Source organism: Apostichopus japonicus, chromosome 8 (genome assembly GCF_037975245.1).
Source record: "Apostichopus japonicus isolate 1M-3 chromosome 8, ASM3797524v1, whole genome shotgun sequence".
Lineage (NCBI taxonomy): Eukaryota > Metazoa > Echinodermata > Holothuroidea > Aspidochirotida > Stichopodidae > Apostichopus > Apostichopus japonicus.
In genome coordinates, this window is record NC_092568.1 from 27,951,322 (window position 1) to 27,975,922 (window position 24,601).

At 38.4% G+C, this 24,601-nt stretch overlaps 3 protein-coding genes across 6 annotated transcripts in view; 2 read left to right on the top strand and 1 right to left on the bottom strand.

The window, feature by feature from the left end:
• LOC139970555 (phytanoyl-CoA dioxygenase, peroxisomal-like) overlaps positions 1-5,180 on the bottom strand; it is a 47,396-nt gene extending 42,216 nt beyond the window's left edge. Inside the window, exons 1-4 of the mRNA XM_071976340.1 lie at positions 5,006-5,180; positions 2,928-3,088; positions 805-973; positions 420-501 (exon numbers count right to left, since the gene is read on the bottom strand). Of these exons, the coding sequence (XP_071832441.1) occupies positions 420-501; positions 805-973; positions 2,928-3,088; positions 5,006-5,071 (478 nt within the window). The 5' untranslated portion in view covers positions 5,072-5,180. The remainder of the gene's footprint in view (positions 1-419; positions 502-804; positions 974-2,927; positions 3,089-5,005) is intronic.
• Positions 5,181-7,405: 2,225 nt separating this feature from the next.
• On the top strand, positions 7,406-20,372 carry LOC139971414 (uncharacterized). The gene is made up of 5 exons (XM_071977797.1): positions 7,406-7,781; positions 11,693-11,920; positions 13,227-13,997; positions 14,814-14,960; positions 16,871-20,372. The coding sequence occupies exons 1-5, from the start codon at positions 7,715-7,717 to the stop codon at positions 18,463-18,465; spliced, it is 2,808 nt and encodes a 935-aa protein (XP_071833898.1). The 5' UTR covers positions 7,406-7,714; the 3' UTR covers positions 18,466-20,372.
• Positions 20,373-23,595: 3,223 nt separating this feature from the next.
• Positions 23,596-24,601, top strand: part of LOC139971412 (uncharacterized) — a 268,235-nt gene continuing 267,229 nt past the window's right edge. Inside the window, exons 1-2 of one of the 4 annotated variants that reach the window (XM_071977792.1) lie at positions 23,596-23,808; positions 23,961-24,088. In XM_071977792.1, coding sequence (XP_071833893.1) covers positions 24,028-24,088 — 61 coding nt within the window. In that variant the 5' untranslated portion in view covers positions 23,596-23,808; positions 23,961-24,027. Of the gene's footprint in view, positions 24,089-24,601 lie in introns of all 4 variants that reach the window. The other 3 variants (XM_071977796.1, XM_071977794.1, XM_071977795.1) reach the window with 3 other exon arrangements.

Genomic DNA, 24,601 nt, shown 5'->3' on the forward strand with positions numbered 1-24,601 from the left:
GTTTGAACAATGCTGATATAGACCAGCAGAAGTCAATAACTGTTTGTTCAGATCATGAAACCCACAGTAAGTCATGACCGGCCTAGTGACGATGTTAAAGGTCTTTCCCTCCTTATCCTATGTAAGTCAGGTTAAGCTTTGTAATTCTACTATGAATAGATCTATCATACATTTGTTTGTTTTGTGTTTGTTCATTATCTATTGTTTTTTGTCAAGGGGGGACTGCTAGAATAAGCTATGCTTCCTCAGTCTTCCTCCACCACCTTGTAAACATGTTGCAATTTATTGTATATTTGCACTGTGGAAATAAACTCAAACTCAATCTTATCATCATATTAGCTAACGATCAATGACTTTGTGTCCCCTTTAAAGTTTTTCACCTTCTGTTTTCCAGGATGTCAGTATTAGTGATCACTCACCTGGATCTGGTGGTTTGTTGATCAGCATTGAATGCATGGCTTTGATGTTTGGTCCAGTGAAACAAGTAACATAGTGAAGAATCTGGAAAAGATGCAGAATAAATACATGTAATAATTCTACACATATACATTCTAAAAATGCTCCATAAATGCGAGAACTGAAAGGAAAACAAGGTGTGGTAAAGTGTTATTCACAAGTATTTTTTGTATTTGGAATTATTGAATTTGGCAGACGATGATCTTACCACAGAATCCAAAATTGCAATAACAACAAAAAAGTCGAAAGAGTCCAGTGTTTTCCATTGCAGTTGGATGACTTGTACAGATAAAGTTTGGCAAAACAACACAGCTTAGTTCAATGTTTTACACCATATTTGTGATTTACCTCTGGCAGGCAACAGTATTCAAAGAGGATGGGGTCATTGTATAACTCCTGTATCTTGTTGATGGCCTTCTCTCCTGTCACATACTCCGATGAAATGATGCTAACATCCTTCATGACAATAAGACCAGGGACCTTAACATCTCCTCGACAAATTTCCTCAAATCTCTTCCTGTTGAAAAATTGATTTTTGGGGTCAACAGTGCAAAGATATCACAACTCAAATCTTTTAACAATTTTAACATGTACACTACATTACACTATATACGGTTAACAATTAGGTCCTTTTGCCCCTATCCTATTGACACACAATTATGAAACTTATATTGAAGAGTAAGTATTCCACATGCACTAGCTGAAACCCCATATCAATATTTTGCCCCTAACTTATGATATGGCTGATTGAATGTAAGCTATTTTGATTGGCTCAACCTTCAACTACTACAGGAAGTTGGATGACAGAAGTGGGTTCTGTGGTTTCATCAAAATGACCTTCAAAAGCTTTACTTAGGCTATTATAATAATCTTCTTATTGATCTATCCTTGAAACCTGATAGTTGGAATGTATGTTTAGCTGTAAAAAGTCTCTGGACTTAGCATTTTCATCAAAATGCATCTTTTTTGTAGAAATATTCTTTTCCTCTGTGGATAAATGATTGACAAATTGTAATAGAGACATTTTCAGCTGAATTTCCCCTGATGAAATCATCCATTCTGTTGTTACTGGATACACTTAAAACTGATTAGAAAATTTTAAAACTTCATATCTTTGTGATACAAGATGCTAATAAATAAGACAATTCTTAGCAATTTTGTTAAGCATTCAACAGCCACCAGAAAATCCTTCTACAGGAAGCTAAAACTTGTTATTTAACCCTGATGCAGCAGCTGTCAAAAACACTTGAAGTGCAAAGGACAATTTTTATGAATAAACAGCAATTGACAGAAATTCATGGAGGATTTATCTGAGCTGCACTGTTAGGCTAAAGTAAACAAACAAACACAGATTTACAATCAATTGCTTTATTTATTTCCTTAATACACACATTCATAACTGGAATATAATTTGTTTTAATCAGCTGACTGAGAACAGTCCACATAGATGGTGGCCTCTGGCAATCAGAGAGATGAGGCAACTGAACTTGAAGGCCTTATTATGAATTCCATTGTAAACATGGCCACAGTGATAACCATCTTGACATTCTTCCTTTTGCAATAATATTTTAACACACAATATAATAATCACACAATCATGACGATACACTTTTCATCAAAGGTTCGGCCCATTTGTTAGAGATCAGGTGAATGAATAAATCCAAAAGTAAACATTGCCTTTGTCTAATAACACATTAACGGTTTTTGGTTACAACATTAATCGGACGATACATTTGCTAGCACATGTATTGTCTTGACATACAAAAATAATGTAGACTGGACAATTGACAATTATTACTGCCCAGGCTTAGTGCAGTCAACCTCTGGCAAAGCACTTAAAGGCTCAAGGGTATTTTGTTGAAGTTGTCTGTTAAATGACTCGCTCTTCTATGGAAATGTTATTTTGAGAGAGAGGGAGAGACCTGAAGCAATGAACTCCATGACAGACTTTACGTACAATACAGTTGGTTCTAGGCATTGTGATTGCGTTAAAAATACACAGCCCAGCAATAGCCCATTTTACAGTGTTTGTTAAAGGGTGTGAAGACTCGCGCAAAAAGAAACGTCTAATGCTGGTAATTTGACCTAGTTTCGAATGAGATGTAACAGAAGTGTTAAACACTACCATCGATCCCAGAAAATACACACACAGCTTGCTACCGTTGGTAATTAGACACTAGTGCACAGTCAGTACATACAGCTACGGTCAATACCCACAGCACAAACGATACAGTGATGGACATCTCAGGTCCAGCTAAAGATAACAATTAAGGTATATCACGTTTCATTACTGTCTGCATTTTGTAGCGACACGAACAAAACGTCACTTGCAAGTAACAGAAAGTTAACTTTTTCAGATGGAACCACACGGCTTGGGGCGAGTCTTCAATGCCTTTAAGCTGATACAGTACAGTACATTGCACAATCCTTCACAATTTTAAATTAACATTGAACAATGCATTTTGACTTACTTGTATCGGTGCAGCTTGTCATCAGTGACAAGATTCTTGATCACCAAGAAACCATTTTTGTTGTAAAATTCAATCTGTTCTTCCGATAGATGCGAGTTCTTCTTAACATATTCTATTGGTCTTTGACTATGAGAATACAGCGAGTTCACATCATTTAGTGTCTTTGTTGGTATATTAAGGATAAACTTGGTACAATACATACATTTGACTTGGATACATTTGACCTAGAAAGTGTACACATAGCCAGAGACTCTAAAACTGGACTTGTGGGTGCAATTTTTTACACCAGCTGGTAGCACTTTGGTTAAACTACAGATGCAAAATCCCACCTGATTTTGCAATGTGTATGGTTTTATGTGCATAATTAACTAATTAGTATCTATATAGGTCAAATATGACAATTATAGCAACTTTCTATACTGTGTCTTAAACATTTGTAAACACAAAATCATCTCCAAATATTGTCCTAGGTGCATTCAAGTGTTGCTGTTTTGAAACCTAGTAAAGTGACATGTCTTCTTGACTATTCAATCCTTAGTGTGAAACCAATGGACACCGACACTTTTTATGTAAGGTTCATGTACATATATTGGATAGGGTGGACACTAACATGATTTCATCAAGGAAGAGAAGGAATCTAAGAGATAACATGAACAGCTGCTAGTCATGAACCATGTTTCACAGCTTGTGTCTAAATATGAACCCAAGAAATTTAGAATTTCAAAAATCCTGTTAATAAGATCATATTAACTGTATTAAAATTGCATTTGTTCTGCACAGACTGAAATACATATTCATGCATTCATGGAGGCCAATAAAGTACATCTGCAACTTAAAGAGTGTGTAGGATTCCATAAATATTGACAGTCGATCATTTTCTTCAAATCCTTTTATTAAAATGTTGGATATACTTGTGTCTTATGACTGCACATAATTGTCTGGCCACGTCCAGCCACCCACGTGTGGGGAACATTGAACTAAATGGTCTGCAAAGTGCAGTAATTGATATATATTTTACGTTTCCCATATAAGTGTATACACCATCGAAAAAGAAATGGTGGGGCTTATTCGCAGGGCAGCCCTGCGAATAGCCAGACACATACACCTTATTCACAGGGCAGCCCTGCGAATAGCCGGACAAAAGCATCTTATTCACAGGGCAGCCCTGCGAATAGCCAGACACATACACCTTATTCGCAGGGCAGCCCTGTGAATAGCCAGACACAAGCATCTTATTTGCAGGGCTGCCCTGCGAATAGCCAGACACATACACCTTATTCACAGGGCAGCCTTAGACTGGGTTAACGGGCTCAGTAATTTTTGGGGGCTATTCGAGTTTGCTTTTGGGGCTATTCGAGTTTGCTTTTGGGCACCAGCTATCTTTTTGAGAGTCTTAATTGGGAGCCTCTATATTTTGAGGAATTTATTGGCCTTTGGGATTCCTATCTTAATGCTGTTAGGATTGGTTTTGGTAGCCTAGGGCCTTAAGATTGAACCAGTCTAGCATTAGTACCGCCAACATAAAAATGTCATCCCACGATCATTTTCACCTTTGTTTTTGCAGAGTGACTGCTCGTTTGCATGTAAAGGTGTGGGAGGTGGGGGGGGGGGTGTCACACCTTTGACCATATTGGCTTTCAGGCAATATCGGCTTTTGGGGAATCCCAAGATAAGCTCCCTTAAAATAAGCTTTTAAACTTGAACTGCTGGGGCTCCAAAAATTAGCTAATGAAGTGGCTAAGACTATTTGGGCCCAAAAGGTTGGCTTTTTAAGGCCCCTAAACTGACTGGTATCAATAGCAAAACCTAATAATAAACCTATTTTCAAAATCGTCGCAGCCCTGCGAATAAGAAGTCTGTGTACTTTATTCGCCGGGCTGCCCTGCGAATAATCACTTCGAAAAGAAATCGCGACTTCGCTGAACTACTCTTAAAATACCTTCTGTGTAATCATAGCCTAGGGTGACTTACTGACTGATGTACTTTCAATGTACTATGCTATTCATAGACCTAAGGCTAAGTTATGTCCTATTTTCCGTCCTAAATTATGCCTAACTGGGAATTTTTAAAAAGGATACGATCTGCACATCATCAGTTGATGATTTTAGGTGCCTCTCGAGAGTCTTTAACCGTGAGGATGCCATGGTTTCTTCGTTTGTACAGTACACCTGTCAGTCCCGGAAGGTTGATGCAACGGCGACTGTGACGAAGCAATGCCAAGTGACGTTTAGCGGGGCGGTGGGTTGTAAATTTGTTACCCATGATTTAGAAATACTGTTGGAGGATGGTCGGTGTTTACATCATGAGTACTACGAAAGCCTGTTGGTGCCATGCAGCGAAAATTCCGTGTATACGTGACTATACTATTTCGAGAAACTAACAGCATATGTTCTGGGTATAAAGTGTAAATTTTGGTTTATCTCGAACAAAAATTGAATTTTGATGATATTTTCCCATTATCCAGCACTTGAAACATTAAATTGAAATGTCCAGCATTGGGCAATATATGGAAGAGGGGGGTGGGGGAGGGGGGGGGGGCTGACTGAGACCAAGATTTCTCTAACTTTGTCACCTGTGATACAGTGTAAAACCAGGGAATTGTTATGGAATAACAACTCCCTGGTAAAACTTAGCCAACTAGAGCACCAGCGGCAGTTGGGTAGATGAAGCTATAAAAAAAAAAGTGGAATGGGAAATAGAAGAAAAAACGTTGGCCATGGAGTTCTATAGTTCCTTCGCATAACAAATTTCACATCTGTTGATATCAACATCGATGACACGATGGAAATGTCAATATTTTATCTAAAAAATGCGACTCTTGTATCTCAAAATTTCGCATTTCTTTTCTCAGACGTTTTACTTTTTTTCTGGAAAATTTTACCTTCTTTCTTGTAACCTGTAATACAGATATTTCTGCTTTTATCGCACCATTTCTATACAAAACAAATTTCTTTTTGTTCCAAACGTGAGTCTGTATTTTCCAACTTTCTACCTTTTTTTCTGGAATTTTCGACTATCATATCTCTTTTTATTATGTTGAGCTTACGGCCTTGCATCTCACTATATTTCACTTTTATCTCAAATACTCGAGAACCTACAGTGTTATGATATGAATATCGCAACCTATTCCTTAAATTGCAGGCTTAAAATACTTTTTAATCTCAAAATACCACTTTTCCTTAATATGTTATTTGGACGCGGCCGAAAGAAAATGTGGGGATAACGTACGTGTGAACGTGTAAAGTTTACACAACTTGAAAAGAGGGTCAAAGGTAATTTTGGGACAAGGTGGGTCCAAACAGGAAATCCTTTAAAATTCTTCTCCTCCCTAGGGTTTTAATCTGATCTGGATGAATATTTGTGACAGTGGTCGGTTGCATGGTGAAGGGGCACACAGCTAGCACAAGGATAAGAGGTCAAAGGTCGTTTCAGGAGGTTATAAACTGAAAACGTGAAATATTTCTAAAACTGAACTGGCTTTGGTTTGAATCTACTTTTGTGAATCTAATTTGATCAAAGTTTGTTACAATAATTAGCTGATAGTGGGTTAAAAGAATGGGTACAGGTCAAAGGTCATATGAAGCTTCTATAGAAGCCGAAGGAAGAATGCTTAAACCTGAGCTCAGATTTTCACGAATAGTTCAGACTCCAAAGCTCATTTTGAGCATGTTACAGAAGAAAACATGGAATTGGTTGGAGTAAATAGTTATTTCTCTCGGTAGTCTGCGTGCCCTCTCTGCCGTGATATGTGCTTGTTTCTTTGAGGTTAAACAGGGTCAATATTTATCACAGTGTAGCCAAACATTGCCGTGGATAAGTTCAACCCAGGGGTTATACTAAGTGCAATGTTTATACCGTAACTTAAATGGAAATTTTTTGCTGTGAGAATGGGCTTGAGTCATTCTGTTCTTGTATGGATCTACATTAGGAGTCTATTGAAATGCTGTCGCCCTGTGGATGGATTCTGTTATGATAAAAACAATTTATACTTGTTTTTTTCCTTGCTGGATATTAGACAATTTTTGTCATGTGCTTGAAGGTTTTCAAAGTGGGAAATGAAGCCGAGGCCATATCTTTTTAAAGTTTCTGAAAGTTTTTTTCTTCCAATGTATCGAAGTATTTACTATGGAAGTTACTGACAAGCGTCCATAATCTGTAAGAAGACAGTGTTGTGACAAGAAGCAGTATATCAAGTCTTTTCTCTTTCTTTATTTTCATTGTGTATTTGAAACATGATAGTTTATACTGGTTTGCGAAAGTCAATCGAGCTACATCGTTGATGTTCTAATTCTTGGTTGTCTTTTCTTGAACTACGCCATCTATTATAGACCAGCCTGCGACTTGGAAATCACCGTTGTTATTATAGAAATCCCAGCCAGGTTATGCGTCATAAACACTTGCTTTACGTTGTATGCATTTCTTGTTGTATGCGCGTTCTTGTACTTATACTGCACATTGTAGCATAATAATTAATATAATGTGTTATGGGCTAGGCGCGGTATAAGTTGTCATTGTTGGCAGGAATCCCGTACTCAGTTAAAACGAGACAGTTAGATGCATGTAACTTATTTCAGAGACAACATTCTAGTCGTAGGCATAACTTCTCGATCAAGTCAAGGTTAGACACTGGTTTACCGGTATCAAACGGATGACTCTGGTAACGGCTACAGCCAGCAGGCTACATATCCGTATCGACTGGGCCTGACGTTAGTCTACTGTAAGCTAGCAGTAGTACGTACCAGTAGCCTAAGCTAGTCCTAACCTCTTCCCAGAAAGGGTCAAGCAAAATGGGGAATAAAACAAGCCAGCCATCGTCTCCTTCCACTCCTAGCGATGACGTTGTCAGTTCAAACGGTAATTTAGATCAATTCGTTCATGTATTGCTTTAGAATGATAGACTAACACGAATAGGGTCTCAAATAAGCTATTGTAACTTTGTAAGTGTAACTGTAACTTAGTGTAAGGCTTCATGATCCTTGGGTCTCCAAACTAGTAGTAGTATAGGAGTAAACGCTAGTCATACAGAGAAACGGTAGATCCAACCTAGGCCTACAGGCCTGCATTAGGCAGCTTAAATATTTCATGGCGCTCTTGCTTATTTAACCCAATCATCGGTTCAATACAGTAAGTGTTGTATTCAGTGTTCGACTTATGGCCAAAAAATTGCATAGCAACAAATTTCGACAATTGCTATACAATATTTTTGTTGCATAGCAGTTCCCCAATATTGAATAGCAGTTTTGAAATTACCACAAAACGGACCAAATGTTGGCGATCAATGTATTAACTAGAAAATGTTTGTTTATTATTATTATTTATACTAGTGTTGCTACGATAATCGTTTTCAATATCGGTATCGGCCGATATTTGCAATATCGGCAGCATATCGGTATCGGTAAAATTTTGCCTAATTGCCGATAACAGCAAACCGATATTGAACTTTTCTTTTTAACAGCAGAGCTACCTCTACTTATTTATACTTGCAATGATTTGTTAATCTGCCCAAGACGATCCATTTCTTTAGCGTCAGTTAAACTCAGATTCATTTTCGATTAATATCCATGGAAACCTGACTCTCCGTAACATCTAAAAACACGTCTACGGCGCGCGAATATAACCAATGACCTTAGTGAACCTTGGCCTACAAACAGCATTAGTGCAGCATATATACACTGTACTAACCATTCATTTCCTCAAAGGCCTCCGTGAAAACCTTGAACATGATGCATACAGTAACTGCACAGTTCAGCAGTGTTGGAAAACCTTGTTCAATTTCCCGCGAACACACTGCCGATTTCCCGCCGGTGTTCGCCTGCCTAGCACGCGTAACGTGCGAGCATAAAGGCGTGGTGTCCAGGGGCACGTCTTAGGGCTATGGTGGGGTCATGGGGTAGAACCCCTCGTGGGGATCCTGGGGGAGAAAGCCCCCGAAAATTGTTGTCATTTTTTGCGATGTCTGGCGATGAAAACATTCGCAGTTGAGGATGCAAAATACTGACAACTTTTTTTATTTAAATTGTCACGAAACTGATGAAAAGTTTAAACTGACAAGTTAAAGTAGCTATATTATGTTATAAAATGAAAAGAGATTTAATCTGTCTTTCAATCTTTAAAAAGTGCAACTTACAAAACTTCCGATATTATGAAACAAACAACGTTCAGCAAAGCCCGTTTCTAGACTGCCTAACAATGAATAGCGTGCACTATGCGTACATTTTTACAACTGCAGTGTTTAACCCTGTACCCAACTACTGTACCACGGTACATGTGCTGCGAATTTGCCCAGGTACCTTCCCAACAACTGTGAGCTCATCCCCTGTGTAACACCTGTTTGTTAACATTTTTTTGGCACGTTGCCAGGGAACCTTTTAGTTACGTGAGATCCGTAACCGCCAAGGTGGTTAGGGTATTTGCTTTACACTTAACTATGGTAGGATATTATTTTTCAGGGTTTTTTTTCCCGCTATACGGTCAAGTGAATAAGTTGTGCATTGAGTATAAACTCAATAAATTATAACTTCTACATTGTGATCGACAGTTCGTAAGTTAAGGTTTGAGTGTTTGCTCCCAAATCTGACTAGGAATTTGTATCGCACAAATCGGCACAATGTGCGATGCTGATTTGGAAACGTCTCGCAAGTTTGTCGTTTTGGATCGCATTTTGCGATGCGATACCTGAAAAATCGAACACTGGTTGTATTGGTGGTTTTTACAGGTTCGTCGGTTACATAAATCGTACTGGTTAGGTAGCAAAGGTTCATTATATGCCTGATGTAACGCTTCTTCAGGCAACTATCGGTAGATATGGAATATGGCCAAACATTTGCCAGACATTGCATGTAGACCTTATGTATAAAACTAATGAGTAGCCTAAATTATGCCTCAGAATGTACCAACAAACTGGGGAAGGACCCCATACCCCCCCCCCCCCCTTCATTACATTCGGCTTCAACAATTTCGGGGTCATCCCTTCCAAGTGCTAACAAGTATGTTTATGACAAAATACTGTATATTGAAATTTCTTTGTCTTGTATACACTAATGTACACAAAGATTGTATAATGCATCTTAACGATTGGCGCGATTTAACTGTTTAGATGGGTTACATAGTCGCACTGGCAAATACTCTACTCTGTAGCTTGAAGAGTCTCTCAGCTCACTGACTGTGGTCAGTTGAATGAGCAAGCACACCAAGCTTGTTCACCCAACGTTCATGTAAATAGCCACAACCATAATATACAATGTAGTATGTAATAATTTCAAAATGTACTCTAGGTTACAGGTCTATTCAAAGTATGTATTGTATGTATTGTTATTTAGATGCTCCTGCAAGCAGGAACTCGCGAAAAAGCCATCATTGGCTTATGAAAGGCTCCGCAAGATGACGTCAGTCGCTTAGATTCATATTTAACGTCCATGGTTATGAATTGTCAATTGTCAACAACTCTGTAGCTGGACGACATGTACATTAATCTTGGAGTGACTCGAACTCGGGACCTTACAGTATAATGATTGAAAGGCACTGGCGTTAACCACTGAGCTAAAACTCCAAAGTGAACACTAGTTTGGCCTAATTGTAGCTTGACTAAAGAAATTCAGTTTGGCTCTACATTATATAATGCTAAAAGTGTCAGAAGGATTCAAAAGTGTTTCCTGGAGGTTCTGACCCCTCCAAAGTACTTCCAGACAACAAGGTGATAGGCTTAACCTGTCGAAATAGGCTGGACCATTAATACGCATCTCATGATCTCGGGGTTGAAAGCAAAATGCTTTAGGGAGGAAGTTGACAAAATAACAGCCTACTGTGAGCTTACTGTACAGTATAGGGTTACTGTGCATACTGTAGCTCAGCAAGCATACTATGAGTAATCTGGTGTACATTTGTCGTAGGTGGTTGGATATTTTCATTTTCACCAGTTAAGAATATTTCAAATATAATGTCATGAACCCACAAGACACTTTGGGACATTGAACTAAAGACACTTTCATTGTTGCTACATATTTACATTATAAATGTTAATTCTTTGTTTTTAACTTTGGATATTGTAATATTATTTTTATGTATTCTTTCTGGCATCCCAAAAGTGCAGCTAAAAGGTGTCCCAGGATTGTTGAATATTGTTAGGGACAATCCCGATTCCCAAGACTTGATGTTTTCAATTAATACTCTATATTCTGTGCACTCAACCATAATAAGCCATTTTATTGTTTCTGACCAGTTTGAGGGAGTGGTTGCTACATGAATGCATGATGAATATATGTTCCACAAATCAGTTGACACAGACTAATTTGGGGAAAACCTTTAATTTTTTGAGTCAGAGCACATGTGTACTTTCCCATGAAATGGTTTTATTTTTTTCAAGTTACATAAATAATTAATTTTGACTGAAAGAGATTGATATATTGTGGAGCTCTTGTCTTGTACCTTTGTATAGGGATATTAAATCATTTTCAATTCATATGTCCCGTCTGAGCATAAAACATTTCGTTTAATAAGTTATATCTTAATCTTTGTATTGGAGCTCCAAGAACCATCTGTCCTCATAATTGTGAACTGTATTTCCTTCAAAAGAACTGTAGTTAAGTCAGTCACTCATTTGAGCTAGTCCAATCTACTCTAGTTTACTTTTCAAAATTGAAAGAATTTCCTCCTGGTTGCATTTTACTTCTCAGGACTATTTTGCTATGCCCGTCATTGTCAAGAGTAGCAATAGCTATGAAGTTTCTTCAACGTGTAAGTAAATTGCAATTTTCAATTTCTTCCAGTTCAATACCAGTCAAGGTCATCGGTGGTGAGTAGCAGAGGACAATGCTCTCAATCGGGTTGTTACAATTATAAAGACCAAGGCAACTGTTTGGGATTTTGTGAACAGTGTTATAGACGGTACAAAAGGATCCTCTTTGATAAATCAGAAAGTCACGGCGCAGCAACTTCTAGCAGAAGCAGTCAAAGAGGCCTCCACCTTGAATCATCTAGCAAGCTTCCCTCACCAGGTATGGAATCTGAAGTATTCAACCAAAATATTTAGTTACTCTATAATTATGTTGAATTGAAGGATTGCCCATGTGTATCCGAAAGGGATTTCAACCGGTTTTCTAAGACAATGGGCATTAAATTCATGATAGATTGCATAACACTGGAAATATTTTCAAGTAAAACTATTGATGTCATCATAATAGCCAGTAGAAGTGAAAGTTATTTAAATAACAACATGGTCAGTGTTTTCAAGTGAGTCTCTTAATAACAGACTTGATAGAAGGATAGTGGAAGAGGTTGGCAGATTTCTTCCGAGGTAGGAAATTTACTCTTAGAAAATCTGCACATTGTTTTGTTGTTCGCAACCTCATACAGTAATATCTGTAGATCTGCAGTAAGTCTTCTGAATGACAATTATTACAATTAAAACCAACACAGTGTTGGGACCGAGGTTTGCCTACTGTAGAGAGCACAGATAGTGCTGTCGTATAATCCAATTAATTCATTTAAAGCCACAAATTGTCAGACCACAGTGCGTAACCGTTGTCTACTAAAAGTATTTTTCTGATGAAACTCTGCACAAACCGAAGCAGGATGGCAGAAATCACTCCAGATTGGTCCAAGTAATCAAACTAAATAATTCTTAATACCCTGGCTACCTGTAGGAATTAGGCCCGCTGTTTTTCTATTAGGCGCAAACCCTATCCTGGAAACTGACATAGAAAGAAATCCTAATTCTTGCCATAAAGTCATGTAAAGTGACTTTGGGAATTCGTCAAATATGTTTGCAGGGTTCACAGTTCACTCATATCCATAAAGTCGGATAGTGTCACTACCCTATCCCAGATAGTGTCACTGCCTTATACCAGGTATTAAATGCTGCTTACTCCTTAGGAGGGAGAAGTCAACTTGGTGCTGATAAGGCAAAATGCTAACACAATTCTAATGTGTTTAGCGTGATTTCATCAAAGAGATGTAAGACATTGTCAGGAAAATTTATTTACAGTATCTATTTTCAAGAGGGGTTTTTCATTCATTAGATAAGGTTTGGTTCTGTAATGTTCTTTATTCAAAATTAGGTTTACAAACAGGAAATGTTTCTGACAGTTTCTTCCATTCTTCTAAAAGAAACCAATTTCCTCAGGAACAAAATTGAACACCTATACAGAGCTGTGAGAAATTAATACATAAAGAGTTTGACTCTGTACCCCGAAGTTATTTGGACAGTTCATAAAGTACAATACCTCAATCAAATTGTGTCAGTCATATGATCAATAGTTTTGAAAATGTTAATACATTGCACCCTGAACCATCTGCCAACAGAGAGCCATAGACTCAGCAGAGACTCATACAGCACTGGCCTGTACAGGACTGCAACAACTACAGATCCTCTCAGCTCACACATCAGCTCACAAAGGCCTGCATATGACGGCATCAGTGCTAGATCAAGAACCACTGACACTTCTTACAGTAGACCCACGTGTACCTCTTACACCAGAACCACCTTTACAATTTCTGCTCAACCCACTGGTACCCGTTCTTCTAGACCCACTGGTACCCCTTCTACCAGAACCACTGTTAACCCTTCTGCTAGACCCACTGTTAACCCTCCTGCTAGACCCACTGTTACCCCTCCCACTAGACCCACTGGTACCCATTTGACTAGACACACTGGTACCCCTTCTACCAGAACCACTGCTATCCCTTCTACTAGACCCGCTGGTACTCATTCGACTAGACCCACTGGTACCCCTTCTACCAGGACCACTGTTATCCCTTCTGCTAGACCCATTGGTACCCATTCGACTAAACCCACTTGTACACCTTCTACCAGAACCGCTGCCAGTTCTGCTCACACCAAAGCTGCTGCTTCGTCAAGTTCCTTGTACAACGGCGATACATCGTACAACTTATTCAGTAATGAGTACAAACCAACTCCAAGTGCAAGTTCTGCAGGTACTGCAAGTGGTGGATATGGTTGTTCCAGCTGTGGGAGTGTTACATCTAGTGATAGCCAACACAATGTAATGTGCCAGCTGAACGCTTCCATGAGCAATCAGGACAATGCAGGTGCAAGACCCAAACAATACAAAGGTACCGTATTGAATTATATTCAAGGGTGATATAGTTAGAGTTTAAGCAAACAAGCAATACAAATGTATTGAAATATATTCAAAGGTAATATGGTCAAAGCAAACCCAGACAATGATCTGTAGCTTACATTATAGAGTTCTTTGTGATGGACAACTCTCCAAAATAGAAAACAATCATGTTTCACATGTTTCATGCAAATATTTGAGTATTAATTGAAATGTCAGGGGCTACTATTTTGCCACTGTCTGATATCATATGCCCACTATTTGCAAAACCATCCCTAAACAATCTATCACAAAGAAGGCAAATTTTGAGATTATTTGAGATATTACCTGTTGACACCATAGTTGCTCCAAGTGTGACAACTAACAAGGGTCAAAGGTGTATAAGTCAGCCAACACAGTATCAAGTCTCAAAAAACTGTTTTGATCTCTTTGACTGAGTATGCACTGTTCAAGATTATTTCAGCACCTTCAGAAACTGACTGAAGTTGACCAATGATGTTGGAAGTTGAAAGGTACAAAGCCAGAAATTTTGAATTTTGACACTGAAAATAACCTGAATGTAATGATCATTGGGTAATGGTCTCAAATGAGCTATTTTGTAGCTTTCTAATCCTTCCCTTCTCTATATTTAACTTTATAGTTTAGCAGACTTGTAGCATACAAAAAATGTTTTTCTAAATTAAATAATTGGGTTTTCTCTCTTTTCTTTGTTCTAATTCGTATATTTTTTGCCAGAATCCAAATATCTTTGTTCTCATTCAATATATGCTTTATTTTTTATATATTTTTCTGAACCTTGTATTGTTGACAGCAACCAACCAAGCCAAGCCAAAGCCCCTCATGGATGTTGTAGTGAAACCAAAGGAGTCCACTGCCATTAACACATCTAGTGACACTATTTCAGCTTTACCAGGTAGTAAACCAAGTGAAACTTCTACAAAGCAATCATCAAAGAAAGGTAAGTAGGATTTGTCCAACAAGAAGAATCCGTCTTTTTGATGAAACAAGACAAAACTTTATGCTTACCAGTGTCTAATATTGATGTCCACGAATAGTATAGTAAAGGCTTCATAATTGACGTACCTTCAGATATTACTAGCAACGATACAGTGGGCAACCTAAACTTTTTGCAGTCACCCAGAGTTCAATATTTCATGACTTTGAATCCATTTCAGGTATGTGCTGATCAAATTGTGTTTTTTTAAAGCTTTTAACATCCTCCCCTCAGCTTTGCACGTATTTTTGGCATTTGGAAATCTTACTCCCTAAGAATAACTAATATGATCCCACTACTCTCTGGGACCTGAACGTCTGAGCTTAGAGGCTCAGAGCATAGAAAACAGATCCAGAGTCAATTGATGTATACTAACAGTTAGCTTATCGACAAATGCGTCAAGTTAGGAGTATGAAAGAACTTGACACGGCAGACATTTTGTGGTCAAATTCTCCTCAATTGTACGGTGCATAAGTACAGAACCTTAAATAATTTTAGTTCATTATATTTCTGAGGAACTACGCATATGAAAAACACATACAGTTGAGTGATTTGGATTTTTCCTTGATAGACATCGTTGATCAATCCTCAAGTGCGTCAATGATGAGCCCACCATGCTATAAATGAGAAGGCCGGGAGTTAGCTAAGGCAGGGTTAAAAAATGTGAAAAGTGTTTGTCAACAAGGTAAAAAAAGGTGATTAAAATGCACCTGTGTTGCTTGTTGCACTTTTCATGACAGAATAATACCAGTTACTCTAATTTTCAATATGTCCTACCTTATAGTTTCCATCAATACTTAGGCATCTTCTGAGAATGATAAAGCGTTTGGGTATTGAGCGCCGACATTGCTTTTGAATATTAATTATGTTCTGATCGTAGTGTTACTCTTATCAAGTAATGTGTGCTTGGTGTTTTTCTATCATTTAACATGTGTTCAATGTGTGCCTATAAATGTAGCCTGCTGAGTACACACAAGTAATTCAAACTGCATATTTGATAACTTATGTCAGAGGAGAGGGTGGAGAATTACAAACTGTACAGCAACAGGTTCAAAGTCCACCTTCATATATCTTTGGACAACCTAAAGTGGTGTGTAAAAACTACACTAACAGGTCACCGTTTCCATTGAATTGATTAATTTTGTTTGAATATATCCAAAGAGGTCGTGAAGTGATGATAACGGTGATGCAAAATATGAATGCTCATCAGGACAATAGTTTAATTATTGCAGGTACTCTAGTTTTAAATACACTTAACAACCACCTCCTCCCATAAAATGTACTCATTGTAATGATTTCATCAAAACTGAATTCGATGGTCGTGGAATACTTTATTTGATGTTGGATAAGAAATATTATACAAAGTAGACAAATTTATAAAACCCCTTGTAAACAGGTTGTCCCCTTTTTGTTCATATGCACACTACATTAATATCTTAAACTATCTTCAGTATTGTACATGTTAAGAAGCCTAAACAGCTACTTCCCAAAAATGTAAATCAATAATTTTGCTGAAAGTAGAAACACTTCAGTACTGTTGCAAATATTACATAAGCAATCTTTTAGGGAATAGAAATTGCTAAGGAAGGTAGCAGAAAAGCTTGCTTTCTCTGTGCGTTATCAAATTAGTTTCTTATTATTCACATTAAAACTTTTATGTGGATTACTTCTTTCATAGAATGTTATAGTTAGACTAGGACTATTATTTGATAGGCAAACAGATGCATGAACAATAACAGAAAGACACTCTTTGAAATGGAAACAATCGTTATTTCCATGTGCAAATATGGTGGTAGTAAATCTTATTTGTTGATTTCTTTTATATCTTATCTGTAACTCTAACTTATATTTTGTATATGTACATTCATCTGCAGACTCCCAAGGAGTGCTTGTGAAAACCATGAGAGATAACCTGCTATGCCCCATTTGTCTTGACCTGCTGGAAAATGCAAAAACACTTCCATGTCAACATGTGGTCTGCAAAACATGCCTAGAACAATGGGTGGCAATGAAAGGTGAGCTGAGATGCCCCACCTGTAATACCAGACAACAGGAGCCATTTGGTGGAGTCAATGGGTTACCTTCTAACTTTATGTTGAACACTCTGGCAGCAGAGATAAGGAAACTAGACACACAGGATGAAACAGAGACAGGTATATTTGAGGAAGAGGAGGAAGAGGAAGAGGAGGACAAGGAGGATGAGAAGGAATCAGAGTCTGGCACCCCTCTAGCAGCAGCTTTGTCTCCTACAAATTCATGTGTAGATTTAAGTTCCGGTTACACCAGCTGGCAGAGTATTCCTGTGGCTGAGACAAGTTTCTTGGAAATACTGGGGAAGCAATTCAAGCTGAAGGGATCCACTGTAAAGCTTAAGCTGCAGTTTTGTGATGTAGAGGGCCAACCTATTCGAGGCAAATCCAGAGATGGTATTACAGCTTTTGTTGTACATCCAGACAAAGAGAGAATTCCGATTCTAGACGTAGCCTTCAGGAAGAGGAGTGGAGATTTCACAGTCAGTTTTGCAGCAGAGCAGATAGGAATACATTTAGTTGAGGTAACCCTGAACGGAGTGTCAGTTGTTGGATCCCCATCAAAAATTGTGGTACGACCAAACGGGATTATGGATCGCACACTGAGCCCCACTTTGCATGCACCCAAGGGAATTTTGGCCACACCTGATGAAATTTATGTCACAGACGAAAGTGACAAGGTCTATGTACAAACAGATTGGCAGGGTGATTGGGATGGTTTTGGCATGCACAAACCACCCCACAAAGAGTGTACACAGATATCACCCTTTGGTATCGCAAAATACAATGATAAGCTCTTCATCACAGATAGCTGCACAAGTTGCGTCTATGTTTATGTTCACATGGCATGCACAAACAACTTTGGTAAACGAGTAATGGAGCAACCAACTGGGATAGCAGTGAGTAAAGATGGAACAATCTACGTTGCAGACTGTGCATCAAATACTATTGACGTATTTAGGCACAATTATTCCCACATACGAAGCATTGATGTCAAGGGGAATGGTTCCCTCACACATCTTGCTGTTAACCAATCAGAGGATAGATGTATAGTGGCAGACGACAAGACCAACGTTATCAAGATCATCGATCTTAACAGGGATAGGATGGTCAAATCCATCAAGACAAGGATCAATCAAGCACCAGCAACTCCTTTTGGTGTTGCATTGGATGATGAGGACAACATATATGTATCAGTGACTTTTGACCCATCAAAGTTGAACAAAAGAAATGAGACAGCTAGAAATGTCAGGCGAAAAGGAGCTGTCGTAACGTATAATTCGGATGGTTATTTCCTAGGTACGATCGGCGAAAAAGAATTGATAAATCCCCGTGGTATTTGCTTTATCAATGATGATGACGATTCACCTCAACTCTTGGTTGTTGAAGGTGGTGATTGTGCATCACAGTCTGGGTGTATAAAAGTATTCAGACTGTAATAAAAACTTAAGCTGTCTTCCTAAAAACTGAACACTGTAAAATTAACATTAAATGATATGGGATGACTACATATTGTAAATAAAATCTATTGAAAATAGCAACATGAATTACCTTTCATTATCCTAAACGAAATACAATTTCATATATAACGGTGCCATATATATATATTTCCAGTACATGTGTGGAAAAAGAAAATTGAAAGGCAGTAATTGTACACTTGGATCAATCATTAATTTCTCTTAGACATAGAAAAGGTTGTTTTTGATTGGGTCAAGAGGCATTGTACAACTTCAGCAGTAGATTATTCCCCTAATATTTACTCGTCTTTATTGAGGGAAAATCCGTACTTGAAGTTATTCTCCAAAAGGGCACTCACTCTCGAATACAGAGAAACGTGGATGCTGAAATAAAGTCATAGCAATATATGTAAATCTACTCAAAGTTATATGATTTGTTAACATTTTGGTCATTCTTTTATAGCTTAGTTTCGGTTCCTGTGAGTCAAAGATTCAATGAAATAATGTGGTTTGAGCAAAGCTCACCTACAGCTTGGGTACTTTTGTTTTTCTTGCCAACGTTTGCTGTGTATTCCTTGTTCAGCAGCTGATGATATGATATAATGATATGAAAATCCACTTTTCTGTTTTTTCTTCCTGACGGATGTGCAATGGGAGTAAGATCTTTAAAGGCAAAGAAGCTAGATTTTACGTAGAGTGTACCACAATACTGTGGCTCATGCAAAGTAACAGAAGATAAAATAAACTTCCTGGTAATATAATATGTTTAATACTCTAGTTCAACGAAATCATATCAGGGATGATAGAATTGTGCAAAATCTCCGAAGGTTTGCTCAATTCAAAGATAAAGTATCACACTATACTGCCTGGGAGCTAAAAGTTTCCATTTTAGATTAAATGGTTTATAATTTACTCCGTCTATTAAGAACCAGAAGCGTTTGCGACCACAAAAATCCTTGAGGTAAATTAAGGAATATCCAATTATATTTGAAATATCTATGTCTCGCTAAGATGGACACACCGGTGCGTTAGAACCCGACACCAAATTATGCCTTTAGGCAGCTGATTGTGTTTCTAGCGTACCATTTCCCGTCACATAAAGTGAGTCAACACAGACTACCGTTAGCTTCCTGTATTAGTGTAAATATTATATACTCAATCTAGAAATATAATTAAATATGAGCTGAAGACAATGGACTAGCATAATTTACATAAAACATTCTGGGCTAGTAGGTATAGTGTAATTGAGTGATCAATTTTCTTTGCTGATTACCGTTTTGGTGAGAGAGAGAGGAGGAGGAGAGGGGAGTGGGGATGGGTTAATGTGGTTAGGTAAGGCAAGAATACCTGTTTCATAACATTGATATGAAAATTAAAATGTAATCTGACTCAAGGTTTGGTGTGTCAATGCAGTGCCAAAGATTCAGGTGGTTACAAGTCTTCTCCCTTGTGTCCACTGATCCATCTATCCTTCTCTTTCGTTGAGCTGTCATTTTCTCATTCTCGTCATATAAATCCAATGAAACATCATCATTAATGATTGCCAAATATTGTTCATGTCCTTTTGAAACATGTGTCTTTTGCTCATTCATTTCTGATTTATTGTCATATTTACCCCACTGGTAGATAAATGTCCGCGAAGCTATAGTTGAAATGTAATCAAAGCTCTTGCATTGCCACAGCGATATATTGTAAATTTTTAAAATCAATATTAGGTTTATTGTTTTCATACTTCTACATGAAATATTCATCAAATGTTCATTCTTTTTTTCAATTAAAAGGGTAAAGCTAGTTAAAGGTACACTAGGAAATACTAAGTAATTACGGATGATCAGGTATCTTTCTTGACAATAGTTAATAAACTTAGACGCCATCAGATGGTCACATCATGTCTTTCTGTTTGTTTTTTATGTGTTAGAAGTGCCCCCCCCCACATTTTGATGGGTGAGGAAAACAATATCAAATGTCCCCCCACACATTTGGAAAAAGAGTAGTGTCGTGGCTCTATTTGGTTAGGGCTTACACATCTCAGGATTCATATAATCGAATATCACTCAATGTTGCTGAATGGAGAATTCCACCCAGATCTCGTGAGTTAGTACCCTGAGCTCTCCAACAATCTTAAGCTTAGTCTGCCTTTTTTTCGAGGCCAGTTCCAGTTGTCGTCGGTTGAAGGGTATAGACAAATATTCAAGTCGATGAATCCAGCGGTACGGGCTATGTTTGGTGAAGTCGAAGCTCTCTTGCGGTTGCTCCTCGTCTCCTCCGCCAGTTCGACGGAAGCCGAAAAATCTTTTAGTGCTTTGAGGCGTTTGAAGACAAGGCTACAGAGCACCATGACTCAACAGAGGCTGAACCATGTGATGGTGTTCCATATTCATCGCGAACGTCTAGCCCAGTTGAAGCCTGAGGAGTTAGCAGAAAGGTTTGTTGGTTCCTCGGTTTACAGACGCCGCATCTTCGGGCGATTCCAGTGGAAAACTAGTGCGCTCCGTCATTATCACAAGAGACATCACTTCATAGCTAGAGCCAAAGCCTGTGCATAGTTGTTATTTAGTTGTAGATGTTGTTACAAAAACGGTGCCCGTTCCCTAATATTGGGAAAATTAAATAGGGAGCATATTCCGTGGCAGCGCATCCCATGTTACTTTGTTGATGAGTGATACCGGAGTTTACTCCACAGTGAAAACACTGGGTACACGCAGGGACGTCGCTAGAGGGGATGTGGGGTATCTTAGCCCCAAACTTGGTAAAACTGACGATAGTTGGAAATTGGAGTGCGACAGTCGGAATTTCCGACTGTCGCACTCTATCTAGTTTATCTAGGCCTAATCATTTATCCCTGTGATTGTGCATGACCTAAAAAGATTGAAAAATTTCGGTCAAAATTGACCTTTTAACCTGTCATATTTACCACGTTTTCCTTGCCACTTTGGGAAGTTGTATCTCGCGATTCTTATACTCCATCGTACAAAACTTGGTTTGATTTTGGATACTACAAAAAAAAAATGCCTAATAGACCTACCTTCATAGGCGTAGGAGCCCAATTTGATTTGGGGGGGGGGGGGTTGTAACGACTTGCCCGAAAAATATAATCAATTTTTTGCGCGCGTTCCACATGAAAATGTGCATTTCATATAGGCATGCAACGGTTTTAAATCGCATGCAAATAACATACAATCATTTATTACCCATTTCTTTCAGTAGGTGCCCAAAAAAGTTATCAGCATATTGCCCGAATTTTCACAAAAATATTTGGTGGGGGGGGTGGGCTAATTAGTTTGTGAAATGAGTGCCAGTGCCGGTACAAATGTATCGCAAAAAGTTTGGAACAAAAGTGCAGTCGCGACCTACCAACCTGGTTAACATGCTGGCGTTTGACGACTTTTGGCCAAATTTATTAAGCTCGCTATACAAACTCGAATCTGGGCTTTGCCTAATTAGACAGTTATTAAAATTATTAATAATGGCGTATGAGGAAATGCACCATTTTGTGGTATGACTTCCAGGACGGCAAGTCGAGAAACTTACATGCAGTGGCGGATAGCTTCCTTCGACTATATGTCCGGGGACATTTTGGGACATCATTCCTATAGGTCAGGGGTGGGCAACCTACAGCGCGCGGGCCACATGCGGCCCGCCAGTGACTTTTTTTGCGGCCCTTGAGATGTCTCAAGAAAAAGGGAAAATCAATCTATTTTACATCATCACCAAAAACGAGCTAGATGCTTAGAATTTATCTGCACCAATGATGCTGTCAGGTTGGTCTATTATCACCATCAATTATCAACTGGATTGTATTGACATTATGCTTTGGTGAATACAGATTAGTACACACTCCTATTGCTTGAACGTCCTCGGAATCAACGGTTTGAAATCAACAACAGGTCGTTGGTTAGGTGCGGCCCTGTCAATCTTTCATTCCTAAAATCTGGCCTATTCATTCAAAAAGGTTGCCCACCCCTGCAATAGGCCTATACGTAGGCGTACGAGGCAGGGGGGGGCAGGGGGCAAACTGCCCCCCAAATTTCCAGAGGACAAGAAATTCGAGCAAAAGTCCTGAAAAATTCGGGCAGCCTAAGAGGAGATATATATATATATATATAAAAATATATATATATGCAGTAGCTTGCCCGAATCTTTTTCATTTTTTGCCCGAAAATTCCGTGGAAAGCGTTTTGTGTTATTTGTTTTGTGACATTAATATTAACATAGGCCTAATGATTAAGCATCATGATGCCCGAATATTTCCGTGAAACACCACCGTAGGAGCAGTTCATCTGGGCTACCACGCTTTTTGCACTATCGCCCAAAATGATTAACAGGGAACGCCGCTCACAGTCGTGGTGACATGCATGCATGTAGATTAGCAGTCTCTGAAGTGAAAAAACAGCAGTAAACATTTTTTTCTAATTATTCAACTGTATACCTGGACATCCCCGACATGAGTGTATATAAGAAACATATTCTTTTTCATGGATGGTGGTGGGGGGGGGGGGTGCCTACAAGTCTAAAAGTACAGGTTTATCATATTCTTTGTTATTTTGTATACTTTTTTGTGAGACAAATTGCAGTCTCACCCGACACAGCGACATTTTCCCGCCTACAATGTGTGTTTTTCTGGAGGTAGCTGAGTACTGTGTTAAAATAATAAATACGGTAAAAAATATACTGTCCTATTTTCCCCCTTTAAAGTTATTTTACCATTTTTTCTTCTTCTAATTTACCAAATTATTGGGGGAAGTGTAAATTTCTTAACATGAGATTATAAAATAAAGAATGTATAGATGTAACTTGCAAGGCCTCAGAAGTGCCATTTCCGGCAATCTGAGAGGCATTTTTTGCCAAAAATTTCCTTCTACGCGCCAACCGATGGTGTCGCTCCGCTTAGATAGTATTTATGGCCGGAATACTCGAATCGATTACGTCCCCCCCCCCCCCCCACGTTTCAAATCGGATTGAAGCCCCTGCACTGTTGAAATAGCACTGTCTATAAATACCAATCTTTGGACCCTCAATATTATGATTGTGTAAATACTTTAGAAGCAATCATTTAATGATATCTTAATGATATAAAAACAATCTTTCAACTACTTTATATAATAATCGTTTGATACTCTGTATAACGAATGATTAAATACTTTATAAAGCAATCGTTCGATGGCGCTCTATGTATATTTGAAAGCCTGATATAATAACCTGATGTGCACGAGCCTACAGTGTTCGGCACTAACTTTGTGCCATCTGACAGACACAGTTAGTTCTTCAATAGTAGTCTCTTTTTAACCTAATTAAACAAATGTTGTCAGTAGCTTGGTCTACGGCCTGCCAAAAATTACTAAGTATAACGGATTTCGTCGTTGCGTTGACTGTTGTGATGGTTGGTGATCGGATCTAACCTACAAAGTGCCTATATACGATACACATGAAGTAGTTACATATAGGATTAACTACATCGTTATAGCATGTGAGTACATCTGGCAACGTCGATCGAGCATTTCGATAGCCTCCACCTGACTGAGTATCAACAATAGTTAAAGAAATATGGGGAACAGAAATAGCCGTAAAAGACAAACTGATTCTTGTCCTAGTCACACCAATGGAGGTAAGTTTAACGACTGAAAATGCGATACAGTTATGATCATATAGGCCTACGTATGTATGGGTTAATTACACTATGGATTCCAAAGCTGTTTTAAATGTTGTATACCTAGAATAGGCATGTCTTACAAATATTGTAATATGACATCACACGATCATACTGCGATGTCTTAAGAGGGGGTACTTTTTTTGTTCGGCATTATTAATTTGCTGGTATCATGATATTGTCGCATATGTCGATAATGTGTTATGTTTACTGTCTCATCTATTGGTAAAAGTAAAACGTTCATTCGTTAACTAAACGTAACAGCGAAACGCTGAATATCCAGAATTGATTTATGATTCGGTGAACTAGCAATGACTTGTTTTACCATCAATTCCATGGTTGCTGTTATTTTGTGTGGATGCGCATGTGTGTGTGTTTGTGCTTTCTTATTCAAGAAAAACAATACTTTCTTTATCATACTTCTTTGTCCGTCTTTATCTTACTGGTCCAAAAACCCGTGAGAAGTTTACA

What these genes read in the sequence shown, in the direction of transcription:
- LOC139971414 (XM_071977797.1), top strand. Translation starts at nt 7,715, where the DNA reads ATGGGGAATAAAACAAGCCAGCCATCGTCTCCTTCCACTCCTAGCGAT. An exon ending in TGACGTTGTCAGTTCAAACG is followed by an intron (nt 7,782 to 11,692) that starts GTAATTTAGATC and finishes AATTTCTTCCAG; the next exon opens with TTCAATACCAGTCAAGGTCA. An exon ending in TAGCAAGCTTCCCTCACCAG is followed by an intron (nt 11,921 to 13,226) that starts GTATGGAATCTG and finishes ATCTGCCAACAG; the next exon opens with AGAGCCATAGACTCAGCAGA.